This window comes from Prionailurus viverrinus, chromosome B4, assembly GCF_022837055.1.
Source record: "Prionailurus viverrinus isolate Anna chromosome B4, UM_Priviv_1.0, whole genome shotgun sequence".
In the NCBI taxonomy this organism is placed as follows: Eukaryota; Metazoa; Chordata; class Mammalia; order Carnivora; family Felidae; genus Prionailurus; species Prionailurus viverrinus.
The window spans coordinates 15,289,469-15,313,476 of NC_062567.1; the positions used below are offsets into that span (position 1 = coordinate 15,289,469).

The window sequence follows — 24,008 nt, forward strand, 5'->3', positions numbered from 1 at the left end:
ACTTTCCAGTCATCTGCAGTAGTAGAGGTTAATGAAAGTTATGTTAAGGTGATACTACAACTATGATAGCTGTCCATTTGAAGGAGAATTAGGAAAAGGCATTAAAAATATAAACTTGTAGGATTGGGTATTATGAATGCAATACAACAACAACAACAACAACAACAACATAATGATAATAATAATGCCTAAAACCGTTTCAGAAGGTTTTTTAAATTTTTTTTCTATCAAGTTTTTTTTTTATTTTAATTCCAGTATAGTCAACATACAGTGTTATATTAGTTTCAGGTGTACAATATAGTGATTCAACAATTCCATATATCACTCAGTGCTCATCATGGTTAAGTGTACTCTTTCATTCCCATCTTGTTTCACCCAACTTGTTTCACCCACCCCCCCCACCTCCCCTCTGATATGCTCTATTTTAAATGGGTACCCTCAGTTAAAATTATTTTTTTTTCAACAAGAACATTTTTGTACTTGGAGCATACACCAAACCAAAATAAAAACTTCTCATGTAAAGTACTATGGAGCTATTCCAAATTTCTAAGCCATAGTTAATCTTCCCTGCAGTCCCTGTGCTGGGATTTCAAGATAAAGAGAACAGTCCCTGCCTACTGGGAATTTGGTTTCCTGCACCAAAACATTTGGTTTTCTGGAAGACTCTTAGATCCGTACAGCTCCTGAAACTATGCAAGTTATATTTAATCCATGACAGTACATAAATACCTTATGATTCAGAGAGGTTTATGATCATAATATCGGGAACAGTAAGGGGTTATAGAAATTCTGAACTGAATAGCATCAGATCATTTGAAATGTTTAGACTAACAGGCTTTGGAGTTAGAGGACTGGAATTCAGTTCACTATTAGCTGTTCCCTTGCTGTTCACTTGAGCAAGTTATATTACTAACCATTTTCCTTTTATGTAAAAAAGGGTATATATGGGATATATCACATAATGCTATGAGGACTGAATGAGGTAATGGCAGTACAAGTCTTAGGACAGTCTTGACACAGAGCAGGTCTTCAGTAAATGGAGTGGTAATGGTGTTCCTGATGGTAGAAGGAGAAAAGGAAAAGATGGAGAGAGCAATGGTAATGGAAATTAGGTTTCACGGGCAATTTAAAGAACTTCCAAATAGGGGTGCCTGAGTGGCGCAGTCGGTTAAGCGTCCGACTTCAGCCAGGTCACGATCTCGCGGTCTGTGAGTTCGAGCCCCACGTCGGGCTCTGGGCTGATGGCTCGGAGCCTGGAGCCTGTTTCCGATTCTGTGTCTCCCTCTCTCTCTGCCCCTCCCCCATTCATGCTCTATATCTCTCTGTCCCAAAAATAAATAAACGTTGAAAAAAAAAATTTTTTTTTTAAATAAAAAAAAATAAAGAACTTCCAAATATAGAGAACTGGGTGAGAATGATTATTTAATGTGTTATGCATACCATTCAATAGTATAGAAATATTATAAATACATTTCATTTTATCCTCTCAGCAGCCCTGGAAGGCAAGGTGATACAATCCTCACTTTAAATACATAAAACTTTATACTTGAATTACCTAGCCCAAAGTTCCATAACACATTAACTGAGCAAGGTATCAATGAGGGAAAACCAGGATTCATGTGACTATCAGTCTTCTCAGCAATCCACAATACAATAGCTGTCACTTCCTGGGTTCCATATACACTGAAAGAGACACCCACACACACACACACACACAAAGATAGGTGTCCAATTTATATGTTTTCCTGCTTTTCCAGAGTGATACACCAGAGTGGAATTGAACTTGAATTCTTTACAGAATGCTATTTCTATGTAGTCATTTGAATCATATTGGCCTGCAGATACATGGTCATAATAACCAATACAAGAGGGTACAAGGCAGTGAGACACTGATGTGGCTAAAGAGCCACTGATTCTAATATCAACCCCGTAGATCCCTACTTCCCATTTGAAACTCTACTTATCTCCTGGAAATATTACATCTCTTCATTGCTAACTACTCGTATGTATCTCCTTCCTCCATTTTATCTGTTCTCTACTTTAAATTGTTTTGAGTAAATTAAAGGTGATATTACATTGTACTGTGCCTTTCCATCTTATGGACAAAGAACCTGGGTTTAAGCAGAAACTGGAAAGAACTTCTTATAGAGGTAATCTACAAATTGTCTGACCTCCAAAACACCAAGCATTATTCCTTGTTCTGGCGAATGCATGTGTTTTTTCCACTGTGTTCTATTATCTGGTGTAAGAGATTATATATGTAGATTTCCACAGAATTATTTTGATGTAAAGCAAGCCTCAGTTTTACTCTCAGCAGTCAAAGTAAATATTAATGACCCCAGGAAAAAAAATGTGCAGCTGTGTGTATTTTGATGTTCTGCATTTTCAGACACTCTACTGGTTTTTCTTCAAAAAAAGCAAAGCCCTTATGTGAGGAAGACTAAAATTGTACTTAAGACCAAACATGAGCATAAAATGGTTTATCTAAAAGGTTTGTAGATATTTATGCTTTATCATACTCGTGGGCTATTTTTAGTCAAACCAGCTAATTTCTTGTTTATGAAGGAAATTTCACATCTGTTCTGTTCAGTAGAGCATGCCCCGGAAGCCTGAGGGATGTAGCTGGATTCCCATATTTAATACCACACTCCCCTATTAGTTAAATAGGGAAGAGTAAGGGAAGGCAAGATGAGATACACAGTTGACTCTTGAGCAACACAGGGTTGAACTGTGTGGGTCTACTTGTGCGTAGATTTTTTACAGTCCTGTAAATGTAATTTCTCTTCCTTATGGTTTTCCTGATAACATTTTATCTAGCTTACTTTATTGCAGTAATGCAGTATATGATACATATAACATACTAAATATGTGTTCCCTACCTATCTGTTAAGGCTTCCAGTTAACAGTAGGCTATTAGTAGTTAAGTTTGGGGGGGAATCAGTAGTTATATATGGATTTTAAAATTTTTAATTGTTATTTATTTTTGAGAGAGAGAAAGGGAGAGAGACAGAGTGAGAGCAGGGGAGAGGCAGAGAGAGAAAGACAGAGCAACTGAAGCAGGCTACAGGCCCTGGGCTGTCATCACCGAGCCTGACACGGGGCTATAACTCATGAACCGCGAGATCATGACCTGAGCAGAAGTCGGACGCTTAACTGACTGAGCCACCCAGAAGCCCCAGTTATATGTAGATTTTTAACTGTGTGAGGGTCAATGCTCCAAACCCCCACATTGTTCAGGGGCCAACTGTGTACCCCTGGAAAAGCAAATCACTGGAAACTTTTAAAAACAAAAAGGACACCAGACATATGGTATATTGTGAGTCTGTTCCCACACTGCAACCTCTCTGCTTCCTGCTTTTTCCTCTTTCCTCCTGCCCCATCCATCCCCTTCTAATGTTCAATGACTGGCTCCACAATCTGACTCTCTATAGTTGACCTTCAGAGTTTTCCTCCAATGGATTATTTTCCTGTATAAAATTTCTGTTTCTTCTTATTACTTTTCTACTACTGTTCATAATCATCAGCCTTTCTCTGCCCAAATAAATGGTTTCTCTCTCTGCTAAGGTTTGCATGCTCCTGTAAAGACAAACACTGTATCTTTGTAATGCCATGACACCTAAAAACATGATACCAAGTGATTTGGGGAGAGGAGGGGGCAAGCCTGAAAGGCAGAGGAAGAAATCTGAGGCCTCAAATCCATGCCCTAGGCTGTGTTTTACCTGGAATTCATACCTGCAAATCATATTGTCCAAGGAATACTTCCACTTTGATGTCCCCTTAGGCACTTCAAACACAAGTGTCTTTCCCTTTAAATTCTCCATTCCCCTAAAAAAAAAACAATTCTCCATTCCCCACAAATCCCCCAATTCTGTGGCCCAGCCAGAAACTTGAACATCATTCTTGACTCCTCCAAATGATCACCAGGATGTTTCAATCTCAGCATTTCAATATCTCACCAATCCCCACAATTCTCAACTTCCCACCCCACCCCTTTCATTCAGGCAGCTATAATTTTTTATAGGACTATTACAAAAACTCTTAACTGGGCTCCCAAATTTTAGTTTTAGCCCTTCTGTTAACTTTATATACTGGATCCAGAATTGTCTTTTTGAAGCGTGAAACATCCACTTCCTGTCTTAAAATTATGGCCTCCTAGGTTAAAGTTTAAACTCCTCACTGAGCCTATATGACCTGGCCCCTGTGTGTCTGTGACCTTCTCTCATACTTGCTTCACATTATCAGTCCAATCAGGCTGAACTTCCTTCAGTTCCTCAAACACACCACACTCTTTTCTTGGGCCTCTGAGTCATTATGCTTATCTTTACACGCACGCGCACACACACACACACACACACACACAGACCACCTACCTTCCCCAAATGAATGCCTGATTCTCTTCTGGAAAGCTTTTCTTTGCTCCCCAAATTTGATTTAGGTGCTCTCCTTGGTATTTTCATAAACTTACTATATCCATCCCAAATTATATTACCTTTACTACTGTATTTTAATGCCCTAGTCACTTTTTTGCATTTTCCATGAAGCTGGAAGGCCAATGAGAGCAAAGACCACACTTGTATCTTTTTTAGGTCGACATTTCCTAAAAACTATGAGCTGGCTGTTTCCAAAAATTCTCAACAACTCTATGAGATGGGTACTCTTTTTAACCCTGTTTGACAGAGAAGAACCAGAGGCACAGAGAAATTAACAATCTTAGCTGATATTACACAGCAAGTGAATTAAGTCGAGATTCTTACTCAGACAGTCTGTCTCTGGTGCCTGCAGCTTTAGCAACTATGTAAACTTCCTAGATTATTTAATGGTACGTATCCAGTGCCTAGCCTAGTACCAGACATTAATAGGTGTTCAGAATCGGTGTGTTGGATTACAAATTAAAGGAAGTGGAGGCTTCCATCAAGTATTAGAGTTAGGATAGCCCAGCTAGGGAAAAATGGTATCCTGCAAGAAAGAAGGTGTCAAAAAAGCCAAGGAGAGCGATTTGGGGGTCAAGTGAGTAGAGAAAATGATAGGTCTTTGTGGATCAGAATGGTTTGGTGAAGTTACAAAGAGACTGTAAAGAACCCTAAAGACCTAAAGGCACTAACCACTTCCAGAGTCATGACTATGGGACAATATCTACCTTCTTTTTAGTCTATAAGCAAACTACCTTTGAAAATAAATGTTCGTGCTAACCTAGAAGTAGGGAATGATACAAGCAGCAAAGAGCAGGGCTGGGGCAGTGCCCGCCATGATGGTGGCTACTGTGTGGAACGAAAGACAATCAATGTTCCATTAAAGAACAAATTTCAGTATAATTACAAGTGTGTCATGCAGACATGTTCTAAATAAGTAGATTTTATTTAATCCAGGGGAGAAGAGAAAAGTCTTCTCTTGTGGTCAATCACTCAGGCATGTGAAGAGAATGAACACATCAAGGGCAGCAAGGGCCACTGAACAAATTTGTGGGGTACAGGGAAGTAGTCTGGGAGAATTCTTGTGCTTGTAGCAAATGGGAAGAAATACTCTCAATGACTAGATTTAATGCAATAATTAACAGTAATATGTCCTCCTCCTTCCTAATAATATTTATAATTAACTGTTGTTTTCATGACGCTTCCTTTTAGAATGCCCATTGGGTTACTGCAGAAATGGTGGGAATTGTGTAGTGGAGAAGAATGGCCCTATGTGTCGGTAAGGAACATCATCTACTTTTTCTCCTGCCAGTTATTGCCATTGGCTTCCTTATTTTTTCTTGAAGCTGATACAATACATCATAATGAACATGAAGTTATTAAGGTAAACATAGTGGATAATGGCATTTTATGCATTTGTCTGTCTGAACAAGAGAAGGGAAGATATGAGTATATTTTAGAAAAAAAATTCAATTACTTAACATGATTTTATATCTTAACATTTTGTATAGGACATAGTTTTAATAGTAGCCATTACTTCTTGTTTTTAATATTTATACGAGGCTATATTTTTATATGGGTGTCATCCTATTTCAGATGAACTTAGTGTCTGTGTTTCCTGACTCCCCTTTCATTTTACATTTCATATTTCTCTTTTCTAACAACAAAGGATAAAATTAATTCATAAATAAGATCTTTTTCTAGTTTATGCAATGGATGTTTTTGAGCAGCTAAAGTTAAGGTACAGATAAGGAATATATTTGCATACTTAAGGCAAAAATAAACAAAAACAGTCCTTGTGATTTCTTTGGGGAATTATTTATATTGCATATCAAAGATTGCTTGATTTTTCCCTCACCCTTTAGGGAATTGTGCAAAACAGTTTCATAAATTCCAAAGGAAATCATGCATAGTCCATTATATTTGTGTTTATGACTTTTTAATCCAGCAGACCAATGGATATATTGCTCTGCTTATTAGACAACTGATTGTAGGTTGATACTCAAGTCATAACAAAACACATTGCAGTATCTGGAAAAGACTGATTAATAGTTGTTTAAATACTTACATCTGTCTGAATCAACACTCATATTTTAGGAAAAGTTGTTTATCCCTTAAAAAAGCAAAAATCTCTACCAATTAACAACAAAAATTTTTTATGAGGAGGTAAGTTCAGACACTGTCTTAACATTGTTCAAACTGAATTATTAGTGGGTTTCTGTAAGTGTTTTGTCTATTTCATTATGTAATTTGTTTTACATCTCCACAAAATTATACTTTCTCCTGTATCAGTTTCCATGGAAATTAACTTGTCACAAGCTGTATGTTGATGGAAGGACAGGATACATAGTACTAATTTCTAAATGTCTTCTGAAAGAAAGTGAGAATGATGCCATAAGTAATGTTTTTTGAATGTCAGCTGAGTGGATAATGTTATTTAGTGTCAACTGTTTACAGTAAGGAAGTTTGCATTTTGGTCCCCTCTAGCCCAGATAGACAATAAAGTTCTCGACTGTAGCTAGTCTCAGCTGAGCAAGCAGAGTTTTGCATTCTTGGCAACATCCTCTTGTACTTAAATAAACTTTAAAACTTGAAATCCAGATGGTGACATCTGAAATGTGTTTCTCTCACATGAGAAAACTCTAACGTGGGGGAGAAGATTCAATGGGAGGATTAAGAGGCAAAGGGACTAGAGGCAGGAAATCGATGCAGCAAAATGTAGAAAGAAATCCACCAGTCAAATATTTTAAAATCGTATTTTTGATAGTAAATAATACTTTTCAAATAGTGAAATAACTAATGACCATCACACAAACAAATGTGTGGAATTAGTGTTCTTTACAACATAGGTGTGAGAAATGACTTAAGGGTTTTTTTCATATTATATATAATATGGTAGTTTCTCCATCCAAACTCTAATAACATTAAAATTGTGAACTGCAAAAGTAACTATGTGTATATTATATTAAATTTTGGAAGATGTTCAGTAGTGTATCAGGCAAAAAAGGCAGAATCCCCGATGTTTAAATCCTACTCATTAGTATTATGGTTTATATCCACTTGAATATGGTTTTCCTTTCACAAACACATGTACACACATAAGCATGCATTTGTTTCTTGCAGAAATGTGAATTATACTTTACACATTCACTTTGCACCTTGTTTATGGGTTTTTTTCCTCTTCATAAAATATTTTGCTGTTGTTGCACATGGGTACATATGGCTTTAGATCTCTCACTTACTGGCTGTGTAGTATTGGGCAAGTTTCTTAATCTGTGTTTCAGCTTCTTCTTTGGCAAGTTGGAGAAAATAATAGCACCTGCCTCCTAGAGTAGTTGTGAAATTTAAAGGGGTTAATATGTGTAAGATGCTCTGTACCATGCCTGACCTACAAAAGATACTACAGGAATACTAGCCATCAGGACTAGTATATAATTTTTAAAATTCTGTGTAGTATACAATGTGTAATATAGGGTGTGCCATCATTTGAAAACCTCACGAATCCTATTAATGCTTGTTTAGTTCCAATATTAAGTATTTGCTTTCACAGGTAACATCCATCCTTTGACTAATCCTTGCACAATTCTTTAAGTGTAACATATCTTACTGAAATGCAAAATAACAATGTAAATTATTTCTAATTGCATTTAGTGTCAAATTCATTTCCAATTAAATGTCATATCCACGTCATTTGTCACACACAGGTGTTCTTTTTTGGATTTAAGGTTAAATGAGGATGGCTTTAGAATACAAAGTTTTAGAGTGAATACAGGGCATCATGGAGAGACGATGGCTTTATGTCAAACCCCTATCATTCCCACATGTGGGAATTCTAGATCTTTGTCACCCAGAGACCTAAGGCCAGAAAACTCAAGCCCACCTCTCATCTGGGACATTGTGGATATAAGAACTTCATGGTCACAAAGAGGGGGCCTATCACCAAAGCCTCTGGATTTTCTCTTTGGATCTTGGGTGCCTTGAGAAAGACCTTCAGTTTTTACCTATGATCCTGGAGAAGAGACTTTTAAAAATACCATTTGGGATGCTAGAAGTTTATAATTATCCACAAGAGTAGAAACTACTAGATGAATCATGGTTTTCCATTTCTTGAGGAACACCAATAATGCGGCATGTTTGAGGGCTGAAGAAGCAAACCATGAACCAAAAGAGGGAAATTATCCCTCACCTAAGGAGGCTTGATTATTACATTTTTTTGACATATCGATATGTTTGGAAAATAAACTGAGCTACGTAATATAAATTCTAAAGGATTAGAAAGATGTTACAAGGAAAGAAAAACAGAAAGAAAAAAAAGGAAGGTAGTTAGTGAAGGTAGGAAGAAAAACATTAAAGCTTGGCTTAATTTATAGACTTTGAAGACAACTTGTCTGCAGCCACCCTATCCCACTAGACTCTTTGCCCCTCCCAACTTGCATGCATGCTGTCTCTCTCTCTCTCTCTCAAAATAAATACATAAACTTTAAAAAAAAAGAAAAGAAAAGTAAAGCAATGGAGTAACTCTCCTCTTGTTAAAGCAGTATGGTACAGGCACTTGAAAGCATTTAGAGGAGTGGAGTAGAAAATCTAGAAATATATTCAAGTGCGTATGAAAAGCTAATAAATAATAACAGTGGCATCTCAAATCATTGGACAGGATGGACTTTTTTGCAAGAAATGTTAAGGCAACAAGTTAGCTATTTAGAAAAGGTAAAATTATAACCATACCTCACATCATACACACACAAAAATAATCTTCAGGTGGAGCAGAATGCAGGCTGAAACAACATATATACTAGAGAAATACATGGTTAAATTCTCTATATTCTGAATGTAAGAAAATGATTTTTTTCAATGACTCAAGCCTAAATGCAATCAAAGGTAATATTGATACATTTGACTACATAAAAAATTTGACTAAAAAGAAATTTTTGCATTGTAAAAAATACCATAAGCAATATCAAAAGGCAAATGGCAATCTGAAAGAAAATACGTATGTCAGATATCTCAGGAAAAGGACAAATATCCCTAATACTTAAAGAACTAGCTTAAGACATGGGAAAAGACCAACATTCATATTAAAAATTTGACAATTATTTTTGAAATACATAAAATGATGATCAAACATTTGAAAAAAATTCAACTCATAACAGCGAGGCACATTTAAATGGTACTAACACGCTTTTTTCTCACCTCTCTGACGAGTAACATATTCTGTGGGTAAGGATGTGAAAAAACAAGCATTTTGCCAGGAGAAGTGTAAATTGGTATAATTTCTATGGAGATGATTTTGGCAATATCTAAAAAAACTACATATCCATATACTTTTTGACTTAGCAATATCATTTCTAGAATTTATATTACTGGTACAGCTCCAACACTACAAGAATGTATGTCCACAGAATTACTCACTGTAGCATTTTTATAATTTCAAAATATTGGAAACAACCTAAATGCCCACGTATAGCAGAGTAAACCACATGATGGAGTCTAACTGGAATATGGAGTGGTTAAGGAGTGCTCTGTAAGCCAGCTGAAGAAAGGTATTGCCTGGGGCAGCTTAAAGGAAAATGAAGAAATGTAGAATTGTTCCTGGAACTCTTCTGTAGTTCTTTCATTTGACTTAAATGTTAAAAATCTGGAGGGTATGTTATTGTTGACAATAATATGTCACAACCTCTTAAGCATTTGTCATGCCTTTGGCCTTCACATAAACCTACAAGGTACATGACCGTGTACTAACTGAGCAGTAAAGGAAATGAGACTTGGAAATATCTAACAAAACTATAATTTTTGGAAAAAATATTAAAAAAGTGAAATTAAGTAATTTTCTCAGATACATAAAGCAAGAAAATGATGGAGTTCAGATTCAAACCTAAGTCTTTTGCCAAAGTCTATACTCCTAGGTTATCACCCCCTGTGGCATATCACCCCCTGTGGCATGGTCTTTGGAGATTTGATGTGATGGCTCCTGATTCTATGATTGCAAGATTCTATGAGTAGAGATATGAATCAAATGCTTAAAGAAAATCTAGGGGTGCCTGGGTGGCTCAGTCAGTTAAACGTCCAACTTCAGCTCAGGTCATGATCTCACAGTTTGTGAGTTTGAGTCCTGCGTCAGGCTGTGTGCTGATAGCTCAGAGCCTGGAGCCTGCTTCAGATTCTGTCCCTCTCTCTCTGTTCCTCCCCCACTCACTCATGCGCTCGCTCGTGCTCTCTCTCCCTCTCTCTCTCTCTGTCTCAAATATAAAATAAAGCATTAAAAAATTTTTTTAAATCTAGAACTAAGCTTTATTTGTACTTGGCCGTTTGCTGCTTTTTAATACACTGTGCATTTTTATTCCTCTGAGTGTTCATATTGTTCCTTTTTGCCCATTTTGCACTTTCCCACCTGGACGACCTGAAAAAATTCCAGATTCATCTATCATGTCCAAACCTCCTCTCTAGAACTTTCCCTGAGCCCACATGCTTATGACTCATATCCTGTATGCCATGTAGAGATATGAATCTAAAAACATATGTACCTGAGTTTAGGTATGAATTCCATCCACCATTTACTAATGCCATGAATTTGAATAAATTACTTAACCTTTTTCTATGGAGAAAAAGGAAAATGACTATATACTAAGGAACTAACGTTCTCTGCCACAGTGGAGCTATAAATTGAAAAGGGCTTCTGTATTACTGAAATGTACAATTTGTAATTGTTTTATTTACTTAAGAACATTTTTAAAATGTTGTATCTAAGTGGGAAGCATTAGTAATCTTTTTGCCAATTTCTTATTTAACATCATCAACATCATCTCCATAGCAACCAACAGTAGTTCTTTACGAGGTCAAAAACAGAACAAGGCATAAACATTTAAGATCATGGCCTCTGGTGTTATTTTTTCACACACAGTACTCAAGTGCTAAGGACTAACAAATATTCATAGTAAACTTGAATGTTTTGGAAATGAAAATCATTGCAAAATTTCAAAAAGTCTATTTAAAGAGGAGGACATTTAGCTGTCTTTTGTGCAATAAGCTTGAGAGGCCATGAGAGTGTATGTTTTTCAAATCCAACACATGGAAGAAACAATTTCATGGTTAAATATAAGTTACCAAAATCGTCCCAAGAAGAGGAGATGTTAAAATTGAGTAGATTGAGTGACATAGTAGAAATTTTAAAAGTCAAAAGTGTAGTTCCTCTCTTCCAAAAAATTTAAATGTGTGTATCTATTTAAAAATCTCAAAGCATTTCTCTTAAAGACGGGAATAAGAACAAGAAGTCTGCTAGCACTGGGATTCTTCTATTTGCTTAAGAGGTTTTAGCCAAATGAACAAGCGCAAAGAAATAAGAGTTAAACGTATTGAAAAAGAAGCAACACAAATACTGTTGCATATTCTCACAGCCTAGGAGATTCAAGTAAATTAACTGTAATACTTTTAGAATGATATATTAAAAAAAAGGTTCAGCAAGGTAGATGGATACACGAAAAGTATGCAAGACTAGGTAAATTTCCTTTTTACCAGTAGGGATGATGATTGAATAAGATAATTGGAAAAGAACTCAATTCTGAAATAGCAGCAATTATTATAATATATACAGGCCTACACTTAACAGTAAATGTTGAAGACCTACATAAAGAAAAGAGAAAAGCTCAAATGAAGGACGTCCAAAGACCTGATTCCATAGATAGGAAAAAGATATGGGTGAATTTACTTTCTAGAATTAGCAGTATTCAGTAGTGTACAAATGACAACCAAAGAACATTCTCAGTGTTTTAGGTTTTTGCTTGTTTTTCAAATAGACCGGTGGATTTTAATGTTCGCCTGAGAACACAAATATAATATTTAAAGACAAAATTAAGAATTGGTATTTATTGTACTTGATAATTAAAGTTTGCTATAAAGTCATGGGTAATATATATTGAGGAGCCAGGACACAACGACAAAGAGGATATTGCAACAGAAGAAAGCTTCTGCAAATAGATTAATGTAGCTATGTGAAATTAGGATAAAATAGGTAGCATTTCAGGTAGATGAGAATGGGTGGGCTGGACTAATAATAATTCATATTAGGACGACTGGCTAGCCATTTATTTAAAATAGAAATTATTATTGATATTTCATGTGAGGAATTAATCCCAGACTTAATAAAGGGATGAACAGGGAAAAAATTATAAAAAATTTTAGAGAAAACACAGAATAAAGGACTCTTTTTACATCTTGAAGCATGGAAGTCATTTTTAAGTTTACTAGCAGTCATAAAGGAAAAGATGAAGAGATTTGAAAATTTGACCACATGGATAATTCTTAAGCAGAATGAAAACTGCAGTATGGTGAAAGATCACAAATTTTATTAATAACACGATAACAGGCCACAAAAATATACATAAAGTATATGCTATAGATAGAGATTCATTATTGTATTAATTATTTACTTATATGTAAAGTGTTCCCTCAAAACAATAAAAATTAGGCAATAGACAGCTAGGCAGAGGTTATTCACAGAAGAAGGAATATAAATGGTCAATACATACCTGAAAAAAATTCAACCCTCATTAATAGGTAAGTACAAGGTAACCCTTGAAAATCCTAGTTTTACCTAAAGTGGCAAAAAAAAAAAGTTTAATAATATCCACTATTTGCGAGAGTGTAGAAGCCCTGGCACTTTTATACATAGATTATGGGAATATAATCTGTATATTTAGGGAGCTAAATATACAACATTTAGGTAAAGAAATTTTTAGGAAAGACAAATGGAAATACCCATTCAAGATTTTAATATTCACAGTGTTTAACTCAGCAACCTCCATCCTAGGAATCTAGCCTGCTGACATACTTACAAGAAATATGTAGGTAAATGTGTTGAAATTGGTATTTTATGGTAGTGTTTTGGAAACAAACTTCAGTGTTCAAAATAGTGTAATGGGATATGATAGAACCATTTTTTTTTAATGGAAAATAAAAATCCTGACATAGAAAAGTGTCTACCTTGTTAGGTGAAAAATGCAAATTCCACAATAATATGCACTTTAAAATTCTATGGGGGAAGAAGATGAGTAAATGTGAGTGTAGAAAATGAAAAACGAGTCTAGCAGTGTGCACATCAAAGTATTAATAGTTGTAAGTGACCTCTCCAGAAGGAGATTAGCTTTGGGAGAGAGAGCAATTTCATATTTTAGTTTCTCCATTTTTATTTTAACCAATACTCCTTCTGTAACTTAGAAATGCAGTTTTTAAAAAAGGCCTTAAAAACAGTTACAGTATTAAAAAAATAATAACATCGCTTACAGTAAAAGGCAGAGCCAACTGGCTGCTTTTCACAGTGTCTCCAAGATAAATGGGCCTGTCCCTTGGTTTTTTTCCCCTGTTGTCAGAAAGTATTACACACTTTCTGCCTCGTGCAGAGCCAAACAAGCCAGACAGACTAGGAATGTGATTGAAGATGAAGCAAATAACCCCTCTCACCAAGGCTCCCTCCCAGTCTCACTCCCAAAGCTGGATCCTTCTCTCGTCACATATGCCAAAAGAGTCATGAAAATGAAAAGCACAGTAATACCTAATTTTCCCTCACCGCCCCTTTCCCAGAAAGAAAGCATTGTGACGTGTTTGTACACTTGAATTGTTTTTGGATTTTTCATGCCAGGCGTACGTTTTCACAGCTGAAAACTGCATTGCTTTGACAATCTGATGTAAGTGCCTCTTGAATGACCTGTTGACTCATCCAGGGAGGGCATTCTGCAAGGACGGACATGGCCCAGATTTCGTTTACTGGTCATTGGTGACAAGGGATTTGTGATCCAGATATTTTCCAAAGTCTCTGGTATGACCTGACTGTTAAGTAGATATTTCTTTCCTCCTGGAAGAAAAGTGGTGGGTTATTTCTGGGGCAGTATCTAATGCCAAAGGACTTGCTTTAAAAGAGAGAACAAGAGATAGCTGTCTATATTATAAGGAGCAGGAACTTGAAAAACCGCCCCTAAAATAGCTGTATAGGAAAATGGTTCCTCTTCATCCACACAGTTTTCATTTGATCAGTTTTCCTAGCATGTGCACGACCACATTTTCATGGGATAGTTGATTGGAAATGGCATCTTTCTGTCTTTGCTGTGCATGCTGTGTATGTGTGCTCTTGAAGGGGAGAGTAAAGCACAGCCCAGTGGAGGTGCTCAGAGACCCAAGCCTGGAAGAATGCTGAGAAAAAGTCATTCCTCAGAACGGATTTCACAATTTCCCAAACCAGGCTCCCTAGTGGCCCGGGAACTGCGGGCCATCCAGCTCTGCCCTGATCCTACATGGCTTTTCTTCCTGCTCAGCCAGCATGAGTTTAACTATGTCAGAGTAGAATCTTTTGTGCTGTTGCTAGGTGGCTGATCTCTGCCTTACAGAAGCAAAATCTAGCAAATGAGGTAGAACTTTTTGAACCTATCCCTCTTACTAGTGAAATGTTGACAGATCTAAGTAGTTCAATGCATTTTAATTTTGAAACCCCCGTGGGACTTTTCTTACCCTCTGAAAGCCCTAGTTTATGTTTGCCATTGCCTTAATCTGCTGTTCATCTATACCTCTGAGATGTAGGGCATCTCTTTGTTTTCTTCATGGACTTAGTTTATTTTCCTTTTTTTCATGAGGAGGAAGAAGGAGGTAATGGAAACTGTTTATGTCTTCAAGTTTAAGATTAAATTATGACTCTTCATGATCAGTGGCTAGATTTTATATGATCTATCCATCTATACGTCCCTATTATCCTTCTGTTTACTATGTACTGAAAAATAAAGAATTTTGAGAGACACATATACAAAAATCGGAAAATTTAACACACAATATAGAAAAATAATTGTCTAGAGATTACAGTGGTAGTGTTGATAGAACTCGTACTTGCCTTTTCATTCTCTATGTGTAGAGGCACTAACTGAACACACAAATGCATTGTAGCAAATGCCACAAGAGCAGCAAAAAACAAAAAAAAACAAAACGAGAGAACACGCATTTTAGTACTGAACAAAGAGAAATGCATACCTTTTGAATTTACGGCTCCAGGATCCAGAATAAAACACATAAGATCACTTCACAGCCAATCTTTTCATTTTAGGGTTCCCACCATCTAACAATGCTGACAACTAAAAGGGCATGCTTGCTGAACATATACATGGAGAATTCTAATTTTGGAATAAATATCTTCTAATAATTGCATTTTTCATTTTGTAGATAAAAAATAAAAAGCACCATTTTCTTGTTAGAGTGTCAGACTGAGAATGCGTTTAGTTTGAAAACAGATTTCAATATGGGAAATAAGGCTTTACATATATTATTCTTTTCCACTCTGTAGGAATTAAAAACGATATTATAAGAATTTTCTCTGTAACAAGGTAAATTATAATGCATTATGTTTTCCTGTTACGCATTTTATGATGCTGAGGGAATACAAGCTATATACATAAAAAGGTGTATGTTGATAAACGGTATATGTTATATTATTTTTAGAATGTATTGCTTACCAGGATAGATCACCCTAGTGCACACATATGTATTCATATTGACAAGGATTTTGCCAAGTTCCTTTGTTTTTTTTAATGGTAAAACATCACAATATATAAATCTTAGTCATTGAAAACCAGTTTATGAAATACTGTGTGGGGCAAGGAAAGGAAGAATAGGCTTGGAATTACAAGTTCTGCCTTGACTACACTTAATACTTACATAGCAGTGTCAGTGAGGGACCCATCAGAAAAGATAATTCATCCCAGATGGCTAACATAACAAAACTTTGAAGAATACTTACTTTAATGAAGGTATAGGCAAGATTGAAGTAATGACAAGGGATGTTGGGACTCCAAGAGACTGGCAGCAGTAGAAAGCCAAAATTGGGGGGCCAAGGGGTAGATCATGGATAACCAGTTGCCAGTGAGAGCTGGAACTGTGGGGGGGGAGGGGAGTGTGGGTGTGTGTGCGGGTGGTGGGGGCAGTGCTGAAGGAGGAAGGGTAGTTGGGGAAGATGCTGCACTGCCCTGGCAGAGAAGCTAAAGGAAACAGACAAAACGCACTCAAATTTTCTCTCCTTCTACCATCCAAACTCCAGCTTTTGTCCTCCATTGGCTAAACCCAAAAGAAAGGCAACAAGGAAACAGAGATAAGGATGCACCCTGAGCATTTTTCTCCCAGGCCACAGATTAAAGCATAGAAAGGGGTCTGAGGCAGCAGACAGACCTTGGCAATTCTCTGAACCTCTCTGTATGTGTATCAATTAGAAAGCCCATTCAGCTCCTAGTAAAAGATACCCGGCTATAGTGAAATTAAAACCTAAGGAAAATTATTTTTCTTACGAAAATTCTAGAGATAAATGATTACTGGCATCATTTCACCTGTTCAAGGATGCCAAAAGCAAATCTGTGATTCTCTTGACTTTGCAGCCTAGGCCTGGTACTCTATCATAACCCCTTCCTAGACAACTCAAAAAAAAAAAAAAAAAAAAAAGGCAGAAAGGAAAAGGGAGCTTCACCAGAATCTCACATGACAATTTCCACATATATCTCATTTTCCTAAGAAATGTACTGCGACAGATTTTTCAGTGGAAGTTTGGATTAAGAGGTAAAGATCAGTAAGAATATCCAATTATAAGAGGCTGATTTTTGGACACCTTGTGCAACACTGAGGTTATTAAAAATGTTTAGAGAGGACTTTCGAGGGAGTTGATTTATGAAGCTTTCTTGGCCATACTGAGTCCCACCCTATTCCTTAAGGAAAAGCACAATGAGATTGGCTTCAAAGAGACCTCTCAGAGAGCACTGATATAGTTCCCTTAGTCAGAAGAGCTCATGGGACTAGTGTTTGTCATACACACGAGGTACCTAGAGGTACTTGGTGGTGGCTATTGCCTTGTAATGGCAGGCAGTGAAACAGTAGCCGGGGCATTGGAAAACAACTGTATGCCTTCCCTAGAAGTAGGTCAAAAGTGCACAAATCCTGGAGACAGAATTCTCAGTAATGTTACTCTGACACACAAAACAAAACAAGACAAAACAAAACAAAACAAAACATGTTTCCCCAGAGTGGTTTTGCCAGAAGATGAGGGAACCTGAAAGTAAAGGGACAAAATAGCTTTCTGAAAAATCCACAGATTCTTTAAAAGCTTGGTAGGCCCAGAGAACTGGAAGCACAGCCCAAGGAAGGATGCTTTTTATCTGCTTCCCAGACTCCAGTGCCAGATGAACCAAAGTAGTTGAGGGAGAAGGAAAATGCCAACTCAACCTGCTCCCAAATTTTGGCAACCCTCCAGCCTCCTGGCAGGCTCCTGGTAAGAGAATGGAAGAAATACAACTTTAAGTTTAGGGTTTTGATTATTACAGAAAATTGAGCATTTAAATTGCCAACATGATGATTTTATCACTTAAAGTGACCATCACATTACTAATTTACCTAAACTGAGCAGGAGAGTCATGAGGTCTAGTAGTATTTTGATGTATATGTAGATTTGAAGACTATGGAAGACAAAATGGGTTTTATTTTTACTATATTCCAAAATCCATGCTTATTTAAGATACAGGTTTAATAATTTTTCAGCTAGGAGTTTTTCAGGGTTCTCTGGTGAGGAAGAAGGAGAAAATGGATATGGCTAGGTGGCAAGAAGTCTCTTAAATAGAACTCATCTACAAATGGAGCAGGATGAACTAGACAGGGGACCTCAAATATGACTGCACAGCTATAAAAAAAATTGATGAAATAAAAAAGTAAACTATAAAAATTTACTAAGAACAGTTTGATTCCAGAGACCTGATTGGACAATGGACAACAACCTAAGAAAGGTAACCTAAAACAACTCCATGGCAAGAATCGTGAGAGAAAACTCCAATGCGAGATGAGCCCCCAAAGTGAAGCTGAAAGGCAGTAAGAAAATCTAATGATAGAATAGACAGTAAGCAAAATCAAATACTGGGAAATACACTCCTGGTAAAATAAAAAGAAAAATACAATTTAAAATATGTTTAAAATAGGTATGTTAAAGGTTCTCAAAAATCTAAAGAAAGGAATACAATCCATAAAATGCAAAATAAGTTTTTTAAGTAATTAGGCATCTATGATTTTTTAAAAATTGGACTAGGGGCGCCTGGGTGGCGCAGTCAGTTAAGCATCTGACTTCAGCCAGGTCACGATCTCGCGGTCCGTGAATTCGAGCCCCGCGTCAGGCTCTGGGCTGATGGCTCAGAGCCTGGAGCCTGTTTCCGATTCTGTGTCTCCCTCTCTCTCTGCCCCTCCCCCGTTCATGCTCTGTCTCTCTCTGTCCCCAAAATAAATAAACGTTGAAAAAAAAATTAAAAAAAAAATAAATAAAAATTGGACTAAAACGTAGTCATGGAAATTAAAAATAAAATCTAATTCTAGGTTGAACACAGTTAAAGGGAGAATTTATAATTGTAAGGTATTTTAAAACAATTACTCAGAATATAACACAGAAAGACAAAAAGTAAACATATGAAATAATTGTTAAAATATATAAAGAAATATAAAGGACAGATTAATGAACTTTAGTAATGCCACTATAATATCTTAAAACACAGAAAATAGAATATTAGAAAAGCAATATTGAAAGAATAAAGTAGCTAAGAATATTTCTGATTTAATAAAATCATGAATTCAGATTTAGCACATAAAATGCTACACACACATGTGCATGCAAAACAAAGCAAAAAACTAAAATCCACACCTTAATGTGGCATGAAAAAGTTGTAGGATATCATGAGAAAGGGAATATTTGAAAAGTATTCAGAAGAAAATCTACATAGTACTGATGAAGTTTTAGCAAGTAAACTGATCATGGAATTCTCTCAGGAATATAGACATCAGATGATAACAGAGAACGCTAAGGGAACATAATTGTCAAACTAGAATTTTACACCTGAGTAAATTGAGATAAAAAACACTCTCCATCATAAAGAGATTAGGAATATTTACTACACATAGACTTTCCAATAAAAGAAATAATTCCTCAAGCATCTGGGTGGCTCAGCTGGTTTGAGCAACTGACTCTTGATTTTGGCTCAGGTCATGATCCCAGGGTAGTGGAATTGAGCCCTGCGTCGGGCTCTGTGCTGAGTGTGGAACCTGCTTGGGATTCTCTCTCTTGCTCCCTGTACCCCTTTCCCCAACTCACACTCTCTCTCTCTAAAATAAATAAAGTGGAAAAATTATTTTGTAAAAAATAAATAATTCCTTGGGAAATACTTAAGCAAAATGAAATGTTTAGCCCAAAGTGAAAGTGAGGATGCACAAAACAGTGATGATTAAAGAAACTGGTAAAGTCTTCTATATACTTATTAACTATTAACTCTAAAAATAATAACCCATTTTTAAAATTTGTTTTAAAAAGGCAGAACTAAAATCTAGAAAGGAATAGCGTGAAAAAGAGTAAAGAGTTGAGTTCAGAGTGTAGTTACATGTGCTGCAATTCCTTTTTCCTTTCAGAAGATAGACATTCCAAAACTAGAATCTGAGAAATATTATATTTACATAACATTTATAAACATATTATAAATACATTTTTCGTTTTTATTGCAGTAAAATATGTATAACATTAAATGTACATTTTACAATTTTTAAGTGTAGAGTTAGGGACTATTAAGTATATTCACACTGTTGTGCAACCATCACCACCTTTCATTTCCAGAGTACTTTTTATTTTGTAATACTGAAACTCCCACTCATTAAAAAATAACTCCCCACCATACTGCCAGCCTTTGGCAACCACCTTCTACTTCGCCTCCTATAAATGTGACTACTTGAAGCACTTTATGTAAATGAAATCATATAGTATTTGTACTTCTGTGATTGTCTTATTTCACTAAGTATAATGCCTCAAGGTCCATCCTTGTCATTGCATGCATCCAAATTCCCTTCCTCTTTAAGGCTAAATACTATTCTAATACACCTACCACAATTTCATTTATCCAATCCTCCATCAGTGGACACTGCTGGTGCTTACACTTTTTGGTAATATTGCCATGAATGTGGGTGTAAAATATCTTTTCAAGTCCCTGGTTTCAAATATATGAATATATTTTAAACCTTAAAGATTACCACCAAAGAATAAAAATAAAGCGTATAATTTCCAATATTAGCAGAATAAAAGGAAAGGAAAAAATAGCCTACCAGCCAGAGAAACCATGAGAAGAGAAAAAAAAAGAAACATAAAAAAATATTAAACAGGGGTGCCTGGGTGGCTTAGTCTGTTAAGCATCCGACTCTTGATCTCACCATTGGTGAGTTCAAGCCCCGCATCCGGCTCTGTGCTGACTGGGCAGAGGCTACTTGGGATTCTCTCTCCTTCTCTCTCTGCCCCTCCCCTGTTCACATTCTCTTTGTCTCTCAAAGTAATTAAATAAACTTTAAAATATTTAAAAAATACTAAATAGGAAGCACAAAATAAAATAATGGAAATATTAAAATATCAGTAATTACAATACATTTAAATAGGTAGAAAGTAGCTATCTAATGGTATCAATTATATTATTGCTTTAAAAATAATCAGTTATCTGCTGCTTAAAGAGATACATACAGACAGATTGAAGAGAAATTGGTTGGAAAACATATCCAAGAACAAAATAATAAAAATAATGCTGCTGTAGCAGTAGACAAAATAAAAATGAGGCAAAAATTAATTTAAGATAGGAACAAAAAGGCTGGGAAAACTATAACAGGAATAAAAGTGGATAAAAGAACAATTCCTCATGAACTTAAACACACATGACAACACAACATCAAAATGTATATATTAAAAATTGATCAAAAGGAAAATTTATTTCCCTGATTGAAAAAAAGAATATAAGTACAGATTGAGTAGATATTTTTCAAAGTATGAGATTACTATATTACTTTGTTAATCATTTTTAAATATAAAATTGGGAATTATCTGGAAAAAAATTAAAAAATGACATGAAGAAATAAAAATAATCACCTTTAGATAAACTGATAAACAATGTCCCTATCAATTGGCCATTGAAACCAGACACATTTTTCTTATGTCTTTTAATGTGAAATATGGCACAAATAATAGACACATAAATCAATAGAACAGAATAGAAGACCTGGAAACGAACCCACAACTGTATGGTAATTAAATCTTTGACAAAGCAAGAAAGATTATCCAATGACAAAAGATAGTCTCTTTAACAAATGGTGTTGGGAAAACTGGACAGCAACATGCAAAAGAATGAAACTGAGCCACTTTCTTCACCATACACAAAAATAAAATCAAAATGGATTAAAGACCTAAATGTGAGACCTGAAACCATAAAAATCCTAGAAGAGAACATAGGCAGCAATGTCTGACATCAGCAATAGCAACATTTTTCTAGATATGCCTCTTCAGGCAAGGGAAACAAAATCAAAATAAACTACTGGAACTATATTAAAATAGAAGTCTTCTGCAGAGCAAAGGGAATAATCAAGAAAACTAAAAGACAATCTACTGAATTGACAAAGATATTTGCAAATGACATATTTGATAAGGCATTAGTATCCAAAATATTTAGAGAACTTATAAAACTCAACAAAGAATGAATAATCCAATTTAAAAATGGGCAGAAGACATGAATAGAAATTTTTTCAAAAAGGACATACACATGGTCAACAGATACATGAAAAGATGTTCAACATCACTGATTATCAGGGAAATAGAAATGAAATCTACAATAAGATATCCCCTCACATCTGTCAAAATGGCTGAATTCAAAATATAGGAAACAACAGGTATTGGCAAGGATGTAGAGAAAGGGGAAGCATCCTGCACTGTTGGTGGGGATGCAAACTTGTGTAGCCACTGTAGAAAACAGTATGGAGGATCCTCAAAAAGTGAAAAATAGAACTACCCTACAATCTAGCAATTGCACTACTAGGTATTTACCCAAAGATTACAAAAATACCAATTAAAAGGGATACACACATACCCTGATATTTATAGCAGCATTATCTACAATAGCCTAATTATGTAAACAGCCCAAGTGCCCATTAACTGATGAATGGATAAAGAAGATGTGGTTTATATACACAATGGAATATTACTCAGTCATAAAAAAGCGAAATCTTGCCAATTACCGCAACACAGATGGAGCTCGAGAGGATTATGCTAAGCAAAGTAAGTCAATCAGAAGAATACAAATACCATATGATTTCACTCGTGTAATTTAAGAAACATAACAAATGAGAAAAGGGAAAAAAAAAGAGAGAAACAGAGAGGAAAACCAGGAAACAGACTTTTTTAAGGGTGTCATTATCTATAAGGTTTCAATTGTTTATTGTGCTGCTTTTTTTCTTTCTTTTTAATGTTTCAAGTTTTTATTTAAATTCTAGTTACTTAACTTATAGTGTAGTATTGCTTTCAGGAGTAAAATTCATCACTTACATGTAACACTCAGGGCCCATCATTTAAGTACACTCCTTAATCCCCATCATTCATTTAGCCCATCGCCCCATTCACTTACCTTCTAGAAACCTTCAGTTTGTTCTCTATAGTTAAGAGTCTGTTTCTTCTAGACAGCAGCATGCAGAAGAAAGAAACAGATTCTTAATATAGAGAAGAAAATGATGACTACCAGAGGGGAGGTGGGTGGGGGTTATGGATGAAAAGATGTGATTGGGATTAAGGAGTGCACTTGTACTTATTGTGATAAGCACTGGGCATTGTATGGAAGTGTTAAATCACTATTTTGTACACTTGAAAGTAATATTACACTGTATGTTAACTGGAATTTAAACGAAAACTTAAAAGAGAAAAAAGAAATGTTAAGGGAGACTCTGTAAGTAGAAAAGAAAGAAACATAAGAATAAGAAAACTAGCAAACACAAAAGCCACAAAAAAATACATCTGTAAAAATTAGTAAAGAAAAGGACATAATTAAAGGATATAAAATATTTAAAAAAGGGAAACTGAATAAAATATATATGTTAATTTCATAAACAGTTACAAAGCAAACTCCCATATCTGGTGATTTTTAAAACGAATTTTACTAAATCTTCATGGAACAATAATCCCTATTTTATACCAATTGTTTCAGAAATGTAAAAGGGAGAGTGAAAAACCATCCTACTCATTTTATGAGACAGGATAATGTTGATACCAACAGTGGATAAGGATAGAGCAAAGAAATTATAGACCAATTTTACTTCTAGACACAAGAGCAAAAATCCAAAATGAAATATTGGCAAGCAATTTATCAATTGTTACTGAAGTAATTAGTCATAGAGAGGTTCAGGAGCTTGCCACCATGCTAGTGAGTGACAAGACTGGATACTGGGCCTACCTGGGTCCAGAATCAGAGTCAAAGGGGAGTCATTGATGGTTTATTACCACATTAGCCATATCGTCAAAATTCTATTTTAGGAAGGTCAATGTCCCATTCCCTTCACAGAAATAGCAAATGAATCCACGGATATACCAGCCATATGATGTGATAAGCACCTGGCGTTAAGTCCTAATACTGGTATGCCTGGATAGATGCAATCTCCAAAACAAGTTTAAGATCACTTTCATAGAGAGGAACCACATAGTGCTACAAAGACAATAGCACATGACAGGTCAAAGAATTCAGGAGAGAAGGCAAAAGTGTTAGTCCAGCGGCATTT

General features: G+C 35.8%; 1 protein-coding gene across 1 annotated transcript in view; it reads left to right on the top strand.

The window, feature by feature from the left end:
- Positions 1–24,008, top strand: part of MALRD1 (MAM and LDL receptor class A domain containing 1) — a 779,242-nt gene that overhangs the window by 639,866 nt on the left and 115,368 nt on the right. Inside the window, exon 36 of the mRNA XM_047865740.1 lies at positions 5,622–5,688. Coding sequence (XP_047721696.1) covers positions 5,622–5,688 — 67 coding nt within the window. The remainder of the gene's footprint in view (positions 1–5,621; positions 5,689–24,008) is intronic.